At 39.4% G+C, this 11,298-nt stretch overlaps 1 protein-coding gene across 2 annotated transcripts in view; it reads left to right on the forward strand.

Moving 5' to 3' along the window:
• gmds (GDP-mannose 4,6-dehydratase) overlaps positions 1-11,298 on the forward strand; it is a 105,611-nt gene that overhangs the window by 85,745 nt on the left and 8,568 nt on the right. For both annotated transcript variants that reach the window (XM_067418443.1, XM_067418444.1), the window contains 2 exons: positions 4,581-4,699; positions 4,898-4,994. In XM_067418443.1, the coding sequence (XP_067274544.1) occupies positions 4,581-4,699; positions 4,898-4,994 (216 nt within the window). The remainder of the gene's footprint in view (positions 1-4,580; positions 4,700-4,897; positions 4,995-11,298) is intronic.

The following is an 11,298-nucleotide window of genomic DNA, read 5'->3' on the forward strand; positions in this document are numbered from 1 at the left end:
GGAGAGTAAATGATGACAGAATTTTCATTTTTGGGTAAACTAACCCTTCAAAAACGGTAAAGATGAAAAGTTAGTCTTTTCTGGATTGGTGTTTGATGCTGGTGTCAAACTCTGAGTGTGTTCTGAGTCACAGTGTGTGTTATCTCAGTGTGTGTTATGTCAGTGTGTGTTGAGCATAGTGTGTGCTGCACTGAGCCTGTTTGAGCCGCGTGTTAAGAGTTGTGTTGCTTGGAGTGAGTTTTGCAGGTGATGTGAACGCTTTAGCTCAGGTGACTGTCAGTAGTGCGCAGACTGTAGTTTTGTAGTTTTGCACATGTAGCTCCAGTTGTGCTCACTGTCGTTTAGCAATCAAAAAAACTGTAGCTAGCAGATACCTAGAAATCTGATATTGTGAGACAAAAGTACGATGTACTGTATAATGAGGTGCTAAACCAAGTAGACAACGCATCTTTTTCTTTTTTGTGCACAAAGTTTGGACATTTTCTGCTGAAATACCCAAAGAGCCTCAGTGTCCAAACTCCTCCTAAACGCCAGGAGTGTGTGTGTGTGTGTGTGTGTGTGTGTGTGTGTGTGTGTGTGTGTGTGTGTGAGAGAGAGAGAGAGAGAGAGAGAGAGAGAGAGCGAGAGAGAGAGTGAGAACAGGAAAGAAAGGGGAAGGGAGTTGTGCTGCAGGCCTCTCAGCTGTCTCTCACAGCGCTAATGATCCTTGGAGAGGCGTGAGGGAGGAATGGAGAGAAGAGGACGGAAAGCAAGGGATGTTAAGGCAGATACAGCACCAGCCGGTTTCGGTTCCCAATATTTTTCCTGTTGGATACATTTACAGTGGTGCTAAACCACCTCACATTTCCCAAAAGTCTTTGCTGACAAACCCAAAAAGTTGCCAAATACTAATGGCTATAAAAGCAAACCTAACATGGAGGAGAAGATCAGTGTGTGTGTGTGTCTGTGTGTTTGTCCTTGTTTATATATTACATTGTAAATACGTTGGTTAGTAAAACCTGAGATCACCTACATTGTGGGAAACAGCCAGCTGTCCCCACTTTTCAAAATGCTTATAAATCAGACATAACTAGTTTTTATATAAATCTATTGTTTTGCAAATGTTTCTGGAATGGGTATATAGGGATGGGGGTTTGGTTACCGTTACGGGATAGAAAATATCATTAACCTGATATAAAATCATTGAAAGTCTATAAGTCTATAAGTCTAACGTGTGTGTGTGTGTGTGTGTGTGTGTGTGTGTGTGTGTGTGTGTGTGTGTGTGTGTGTGTGTGTGTGTGTGTGTGTGTGTGTGTTTGCGTGTGCGTGTGCGTGTGTGTGTGTGTGTGAGAGAGAGAAGAGAATGCTGTTTGTTAAGACTAAAATAAGATCAGAGAATTGTGCAGACCATTTCCTCCTTTCGCTTGACCTCTGTTTCATGCTGTTTGTCTCGTTTTCTCTCACACACTTTCACCTCCGTTACCTGTAGGTTTCATCATGTAGATGACTTTTGTCATGACTTTTCATTCCTCACAGTAGCCTCAGTTTGCCATCATGATAATTATAACATATTTTGTGTGTGTGTGTGTGTGTGTGTGTGTGTGTGTGTGTGTGTGTGTGTGTGTGTGTGTGTGTGTGTGTGTTTACACTCCAGAATTAGCGATCATAAATCAGTAAAACCTTTATGTAAATAAAATGACTTGCCAATTTTCCTGGTAATTTTATTAGGAATTGCAACATTGTATGCTTTATGTCGAGCTGTAAGAAACCTGACCCCTCGCGATGTCAGTGACATGCGTCTTCTAAAGAAAACATCTGTCGCGGCTAACAGATTCCACCTCAGGGGAAGATGTACTGTCAGACGTTTATCTTCTCCAGAGCTCTGTGTGACAACAATTATGTGGAATATTCCTTCCACATAACAACATTACAATGTGTCTTCTTCATGTTTTTATGACAGACACTGAGAGCTGTGTGTCACAGTGACTTGAGGTGTTTGCCACAAGTATGTTTTTTTTGTCATTGGGACAAAAAAATTATATATATATATATATATATATATATATATATATATATATATATATATATATATATATATATATATATATATATATATATCTTTACACACACATATATATATGTACTGCACACATTTTTGCCTAATTTTTGCTCTTCGAAAAATTTAACATTGTTGTTTTATAATTCTTTGCTTCATCGGTATGTTACCAAACTTGGTAAGGTTTTGGCACATGCTATGTGAACACGAAAAAATGGACATGGTGCTGAAAATCTTGTACTCCTCACTGTCAAACACCAGCGCGTTTCATCTGGTGGAAGTGTTTGGTACTACACCCAAACCAAATCTGACTGAAAGCTCATTTTTTTAAATATCAAGCTCAAATTTAGGATGTATTTTTGAAAACATATATTTCATATCAAAAAAATTTAACTGTATTTTTCATAACAATAAACATAGAAATCTGTAACTTTTTTTAATTTCACTTGTTAAAACTTTTCTGTCTTAATCAATAATCTGCCAAGTGTCTTCAGAAAGAGATCAAACTTCAGTCTGTGCCCTCAAGCATTCAAGATTTACAGCAGGTTAAGTCGGAAATTTAATATACAGGGTCAAAAAGTGAATAAATGGATTATAACTACAGCATAAATATCATTTAGTACCATAAAATCCCCTAAAAATACACAATATTAATTTAAAAATGTTGTCAAACTAAAATATAGTATATTCATTTAAATAATTAAAACTGAAACATTAATAAGCATTTTAAATGTGTACAATGCACTGGAAACATTCAGGTGTGTGAGGGGTCTTTGTGTCTTGTTCCTAAAGCAACAATATGTAATTTTTCATTGCTTATTCAAAACAAAGCCGTAGCTTGATTTCGCAGAGCTTTTATTCTGTCAGACGAGCGCTTCCGCATCTTGTGTGTGTGTGTGTGTGTGTGTGTGTGTGTGTGTGTGTGTGTGTGTGTGTGTGTGTGTGTGTGTGTGTGTGTGTGTGTGTGTGTGTGTGTGTGTGTGTGTGTGAGAGACCAGTTTGATTGGATTTTACAACGGCCCAAAGTCTTAGCCAAGCCGTTTTAGTCACAATTCTGTGTGAGTTCCCTCAGTGTGTCTTTCTTTATGGCTTTCTCTGTCTGTCTGTTATCTCGTTTGAGAGTGCAGCAGGAGTGAAATATGAATGAGTTGGGCGGCCAAGAGCTGCGCTCCCATTGCAGCGCATAAAACGTGCTGATGGGGTCTTTATCCCTCCATCAGGCTGAGGGGAAGAAAAGAGCGCGGTCCTGTCAGGGGAACGGGACGATTCTCTGGCCAACTGGCCGAGAGAGAGAGAGTGTATGAGAGAGAGAGAGAGAGAGAGAGAGAGAGAGAGAGAGAGAGAGAGAGAGAGAGAGAGAGAATCACCCATTGACCCCTTGGCAAGCGTTCTTGTTTTAAGTATCCCGCCATTTATTTCCCCAAAAGCGCTGCCTCTTTCATCTAGATCTCCGTTTAGATGTAGTCTGTGCATTTGTGCTGTTGTGAAGTGGTTGTGTGGACTTGGGAACTCTGTGCTTTATTCCCACAATTGATATCCCATGAGGCCTGGGGTTGACGTCAGGATGGGGACGGCCGTGTGTGTTTGTGTGTTGGGGTGTGTGTAAGAGCGTTACCACATAAAAGCACATCCTACTGAGAGCAGATGTGTCTGTGTTGAGTGTGTGTGGGGGAGTCTTGACGCTTGATCCCAAATATGAACCTGAGAAAATAAAGTGGTTTTGATACGGGTTAGTCTTCGTTTTTGAAGTTTTTGAAACTTTTTATGAGTTCATTTTATAATTAGCATAATTATATCAATATATAATAATTTAATGGCACGTTTTTTTAGCACATGCTTTGCACATTTTTACATCAGACAGGGAACATACTAACTTCCAAAGGCACACTTATTGAAACACACACACACACACACACACACATTTGTTTTTGTGAAATGTGGGGACATTCCATATGCGTAATGGTTTTTATACACTACAAACCGTATTTTCTATCCCCCTACACTGCCCCTGTCCCTAAACCTACCCATCACACCCACACACACACACACACACACACACACACACACACACACACACACACACACACACACACACACACACACACTGCCCCTACCCCTAAACCTACCCATCACAGGAAACATTCTTCATTTTTACTTTCTCAAAAAAACTCATCCTGTGTGATTTATAAGCCTTTTGAAAAGTGGGCACATGGGTAATGTCCTCATATTTCACCCTCTTCTTGTACTACCTGTCATACCCATGTCATTATACACATTTGTGTCCTCATATTTCACAAAAACATGTCCACACACATAAACACACAGAAATCAAGATTTTAAATTAAATGGATTTGCTTTAACAAAAATGCAAATCAAGACAGCCTTTAAACTAAATATTTTAACATAGTAGACCATACACTTTCTGTCTGTCTGCATTGTTTTTCAAAGTATTTGAAACTTTTCCATCGAGTTTACAAGCCCATATGCACCCTCTCAAACGCTTGATGATGATGATGATGTTGATCTGTGTGTGTTTGTCTCATAGGCGATGTGGCTGATGTTGCAGCAGGAGGAGCCTGTCGATTTAGTCATCGCGACGGGTGAAGTGCACAGCGTACGGGAGTTTGTGGAGAAGGCCTTCAAACACGTGAAGAAAACTATTGTGTGAGAGCGCGCATACACACTCATCTATCTCAGATTAAGCCCATCTGGGTAATCTGGCACATCTGGTGTTGATTCGTGGGCAGGCTGTACAAGACCACAAACAACACGCAAACACACCATAAATACTGTAAATATGTAACACGTATGCTAACAGCTGAATTGGGAAACAAATAAGATGTGTGTTGTTCTCACTCTCAGGTGGGAGGGGAAGGATGAGAATGAAGTGGGACGCTGTCAGGAGACAGGAACCATTCATGTGAAGGTTGATCCGAAGTACTACCGGCCAACTGAAGTGGTGAGTTTCTTCACACAACTTATGTTAAGATTTATGCCACGACTTACAATCTGATTGTACAGTCTAGATGGAGAACGTCAGAGCCAGGTCTGCAGTTTTGAGTTGACACGTTTTCATGTCGTTTATGATGGGCACAGGCTCCACTTTTTTAACTTCACACTAGTTGCTTTTCCACGAGTTTGGGCTTTCTACGGGCCGGCTGGACTATTAACCTCGAACCTAAACCACTGAGCCCAAAAGCAAACTGTGTTAGTAACCACCGTTAGGCCTAAAGCTTCTCAGCACTTCACTAAAACCCACCCGTAACACACCTCTCTGGAACAACCTCACACACACCATCATTTCACCAACAAATGGAAGTTTTATCAGAAAATGAATCTGAAAGAAATCACAGGAAACTAGCGAGATCACAAAACGAATATGATAAAAGCGGCCGATTTAAAACTCAAGCATCGATGTTTTATCACAGTTTTGCAATAATAAGTGATGCATTGATCATAATGAAGTAATTGTGTTGAGATAGCTCATTAGTCCCACATTTCACTAAAGAAAGCGGACACACTTATTCAGTCGCGTCTGTTTCTGTTTGTCTGTAGTCACATGATAGTGTTCACATCACATTTAGAGAGAACGATAATTCCTACAAACTTTCCATTAAAAATACGACCTGAGGATCTTTAGCGCTCTCTCCAGTGACCGGCCCAGTACAGGTATATTTCCAGTCAGAGAAACAGAGGAAGATCATGCTTTATTAAATGACATGCGGAGCTAAATATGGATCTCAGACGGTCCGGTATAAAGAGACGAGACGAGACGTGCCGACAGATGAAATAATACATGATTGTGATAGCCTAATGATGTGTCTGATGTCTTCAAGCGGTCGTATTTACCATGTTTATTATAATAATGGTTAGTGCTCAGTCTTTTACATCACATATAAATATTCCTGCCTCCTACACTGATCATAATCCTCATCAGATCACCAACAGAAGTTATTTCAGACACTCACTGCTGTCTGAAAGTGAGTTTTGAGCTAAAATGATTTGGACAGTATTTAATGCTGATGTTAGCTGGGATATGAAATCATCCACGGCTCAGATAAACTCTGACTGTGTTTGTTACCACTCCTCACACTCCTTTGGCACACGCTAACACACACACTTTAGGCCCGACAGTGGACCATAAGAGACTTATTACAAAAAAACATAACAAATTTGAATGACCCCAAACTTAGACAGTGAAAATGTTTGCTTTTTCCAAGTATTCAAGTAGACAATCTTTACTCTGACATGTGTATGACATATATGTGTGTGTGTGTGTGTGTGTGTGTGTGTGTGTGTGTGTGTGTGTGTGTGTGTGTGTGTGTGTGTGTGTGTGTGTGTGTGTGTGTGTGTGTGTGTGTGTGTGTGTGTGTGTGTGTGTGTGTGTGTGTGTGGCCATTTAGGAATGAGAAAGGGCACCAAATCTTTAAAGAAAAACATGCTTACTAAATAATTGTTGACAGATCAGAGATGTGTGTGTGTGTGTGTGTGTGCAGTCTGAAAATGAGTGACATCAGAGGATTAAGAAGGAAATCTGTTATTCAAGCAGTCGTCAGACAGTGTTATATAATATCAGTACAGGATACTTAAAGACACGAGCTGAGCAGCTCATCCATCAACACTGAGGCGAAACAGGAATGTGACCTTTGACCTCTGCGATAGGAAGTAAATCACTGCACTTCCTCTGGAGGCAGAAGTGACAGTGCAGGACGCAGGTCAACAACGAGGATGAATGAGAGTGTGTGTGTGTGTGTGTGTTTTTCGATACATTTACAAAGACGTTGTCCACAGTCTACACGTGTACATGTTTCAATTAAGCCTGGATTCATTATTCCGGCAGAAATGTAATAGAAAAAGGATCTTGCGTTAATTTCAAATGTGTAATTTGTTAGTTGGTCCTCTTTGCCAGCACACTAGCTTCGCCTGAAGGGAGTCACACACACCTCTCAATGGGAAAGCAGTGGGTTGAATCAAAAAGAGACCCTTGTCAGTCGTCACTCAAACTGCTGTGTTTTTGAGCCATCCTAATCTGTTTTCATTTGTACTACACCTACATGATTTATGAAAGCATAATTACTGACAGATAAAAATCTTCTGGCTGAAAGATAGAGCTAATAATAACCGTCACACCCAAAACTGCTGTTAGATGAATGGCTCCATGCATTATTATCATTCCCAAGATCAACATGTGAAGCCTCTGAGTGATGGCTATCGTGTCAGACGTAACCTGCGGTCGGGAGTGCGTAAATTGCGAGCGAATGATGAAACCCAAATCGGCCATCTCTATTTGCATAACCTTTAGAGATCTCATAACGAGCGTATCTGCGTGGAAGCGTGTGTGTGGGGCAGGATTTCATCCGTGGCTTTTCTGCAAACGCTTTCACTGGATGTGTTCTTTCAGTCGCTCACATTCCTTCAGGAGGTATGCGTCGTTTTAGCTTCACAATGAGAAAAGCAGGCCTTGTCTGTCCATCACTTCTCGATCACAGACAAAGAAACTGTGTGTGCGCGTTGAAATAATATGCTAGCTTGCTTTTAAGGCCTGAAATACCACGATTTAAATGAAGCTTGAAATATTAGAGCGAATGTCGGTAACGTTTTACGATTTACAGCAGGAGAGCGGTGTAAAGTAAATAGTGGCCATTCTTTTATTTCTCTCTCCCTCTCTTTTATTCTCCCTCTTGCACAAGGACGCTGTAAAATCTAATTAGTTAGACTTGCTTTAAAAAAAAGCATGCAAACCGATTGCCTTAAAAAAACAAGTGAAATAGGAATAATATGTTGTACTGACAGATGCTTAGTATAGTTAGCTGACACAAGAGTTGTAGTTACTAAAAAAGAGCTGTAGAGAGTGCTTGATAATGTACTTTAGATTAGCATAGCTACCTTTGTTGTGTTTTTTATGCTGGATTTGAAGTATTTGTGTGTATGAAATCTGTGTGTATGAAGTCTGTGTGTATGAAGTCTGTGTGTATGAAGTCTGTGTGACTCAAACATGATCAACTGCACAGATATGGAGGAGATATATCAACCCAATTAAAAGTTTCACAAGGTAAAATTATAAATGATCATTATACGACATGAAGTGAAATAATACATATGTTGCTTTTAAAAGGTGACCTAATTTCTATATAGTCAGAAGCTTGGTCAACATTTAAAAGCAAAATTTGTATTACTTATCTTCCTTTGAAACTAAATAACTGTGATTTATTGTTGCGTCACTGCATCAATAGGAGGAGAGTGATAATAATATGAATGTTTCAAGTGCCCGACCAAAGGGAATTTTTCTTTTTCTTGATGAAATGGCACTTAAACCCATCAATTAATCTTAACTTGGGTTTGCAAGTATTGCACAGATTACTAGATCTTTACAATTAAAGGGTTAGTTCACCCAAAAATAAAAATGTATGTCATTAATCACACCTGTAAGACCTCCGTTCAAACATTCATGATTCGGATCGCGTGTCAAACTGCTGAAATCATGTGATATTGGATTATATCTGAATCAATACGCTGATTCATAACCGTTTGAATCTTTATTTTAGGATTGAAAACAAACGCGGAAGAGAAGACAATGCTGAATTGTTATTTTTGGACTAAAATGTATTTTCAATGCTTCAAGAGATTCTTATTAACCCACTTTCAATATGTTTTTATTCCCTTTCTGGACATGGACAGTATAGTGTGCATACACTTACATTGAAGGAACAGAAAGCTCTCTATATTAAATACTAAATATAAAATATCTTAAACTGTGTGTGAAGATGAGCGGAGGTCTTACGGGTGTGGAACGACATTAGGGAGAGGAGTTAATGACATACATTTAATTTTTGGGTGAACTAACCCTTTAAGTTAAGACATTAAGTATATTTAACTAAAGTGTTAGTTAGAATCACTGTTGTATTTTACAGTGTAATGAACACATCAAACCCGAGCGGCCTGTCTTTTAGCTGATCGAGGGGGTTTAATAGTGAAAGCTCGAACTGATGAATGTGTCCCCCAGACGGCCGCTGAAGACCGCTGCGTGAACCCCGCTCTGCCTTTCAGCAAATATGATTCTGCACATCCATTTCGTTCTTTCGGATGCTGATTTAAACAATTTTTATGAGGCACTTTGGGGAAAGAGGACCAAAGTTAGCCAAAGGCTTTTTTTCTCTCTTTTTCACTTTTTATTTTCCAGACAGTCCCCAGGAAACCCTCATGCTTTTTTTTTCGGTTCGTTTTTCATTTTGAACGAGAGAAAGGAGCACATGAGAGGGCATAATTAAAAAGCAAAAGGCTTTGATTTATGCAACAAACTCCACAGACGGCGAGTTGCTCGCTTTAGTAACTCAGCGAGTCGTTTATGAATATCTTGCTGAAATTGTGTGTACATCATAAGATTTTTTTTTTACCGTGCTGTGGTCGTTTATGATGTAACTTCAGCAGAAAATTGGTTTGAATTATTATAATGTCTCAATGAACATGGGGTTATGGGGCGACATGCACTGCGAGGATTATTGCAAATAAGTATTGAAGTGTGTATGAATGCATATGAATACATTTAGGGTGTGTCTGCCAAGAATATAAATGTAATGTACAGTAAATAAGTGTGTGTGAGCATGCATGCTGATGATAGACAAAACACAAGCTGCACTTCACCATGTGTGCCTTTCATCAGATCATTTTACAGACTTGGCTACCCGGAGGAATTGCCCCAACATGATGGAATTATGTGGATTATCAGAGATTAGTACATATTTGGTGCATATGTCAACATGTTTCCTCTGGCAACTCAAAGACATGGTGTACACATCTTGGCTTTGAGAGGGTTGTTTTTTTTGTGGTCTATTATGTATTTTTAGAGTGGTACATGCATCCCGATATTAATTTAATGCACATTAGTGTCTTTATTCTATAAATATAGGCTTTGCTTTTCATGTCATGATACAAACAAAATATCCCAGTAATGATATAAAATATATATATAGACATTTAAGATATGATAATAGTAAAACTGAAGTGCTTTGAAATGCACAATGTTTTTCAATGTGGTGTAAAATCCACTGAAACAGGAAGACAAGGTGGGACTGAACAGCTCCTCTCCTTTTTTTAAACAGCTAAAAGCGTTTCTAAATGCGAATTTTCTCATTGTTTTGGAGCACAGCTTATAGATAACCTTAAAGGGCACCTATTATGCAAATTTAAAGCTTCCTAATTTAGTTTTGTTGTCTCCTACAACAGGTTTACATGTATCAAAGGTCAAAAAACACTTTCATTTCCTCATCATTTCACCACATCAATCCGAGCGCGAGTCCGATGATGAAACGTTGAAGAACGAGTTATTCAACCTGAGCCTCAATCACAAGGACGACTTGAGCAGGAGTTTCTCAGTGATTCGCTACTCATTTTGAGGTTCATTATGGGATGGTGAACTGTAATTCCTCACCATCAGCATTACCAAGTGTGTGTCCATCAACAAACCCTTGTGTGTATTTGTCATTTATTGGTGCACATGCGGGAACTGATTCAATAACAGCGCATACGTGAGCCCAGCACTGACGTCAATGACTGATGGAAAACAAATCTCACTCCATCCTTTCTCTTTCCTCACAGTAGTAAGAACGACAGACGATCTGCTTTAATAGACTCAGTTTGAGGTAATAGTGGCCCTCAGCTGATGAGCAGAAGTATTTCAGTAAGACAGTAATAACGCGAGTTAGCCGGAAACTTACACAATATAAAACACAAAACTACGCATTTTGAACACCCGGTAGAAAATATACACATCAATAATTATTCATATTTACAGGTTGTGATTCTGAGGAGCTGTTCCAGATAAACTGAGTACTGACCCGTCTCTCAAGAGCAAGAGTTTAGTGAGATTTGAGGAGCAGTCGTCAGTAAAATGATGTTTAAGGGGCAAGCTGTTCACGGGTGGACGACGAACAACTAAGTCGGACATTATGCAGATGTCTTATCTAGTGATGTAGAGCCGTAACGCAGCGAGATTCAAAACACAGACCACTCGTTTATGCGGTTCAGAGTCGAGTCTATTTTTTGGGAGATGATAACTTTATTTATTGTGCACTTTCGACTTTACAGCGTTTACATTCACAGACAGTAATATTACACACTGCAGGAAAGGGAATATTCAAAAAGCCCTAATGGGGCACTTTAAGGCTTGCATATTCATATTAAAACTTAAAGTTAAAAAAAGATTCACTGGGACTTGCATTATGGGTATATCCGTATGTGTTCCCCATGTCTGTGATGTTTTGCTA

Source organism: Pseudorasbora parva, chromosome 15 (assembly GCF_024679245.1).
Source record: "Pseudorasbora parva isolate DD20220531a chromosome 15, ASM2467924v1, whole genome shotgun sequence".
Classification (NCBI taxonomy): domain Eukaryota; kingdom Metazoa; phylum Chordata; class Actinopteri; order Cypriniformes; family Gobionidae; genus Pseudorasbora; species Pseudorasbora parva.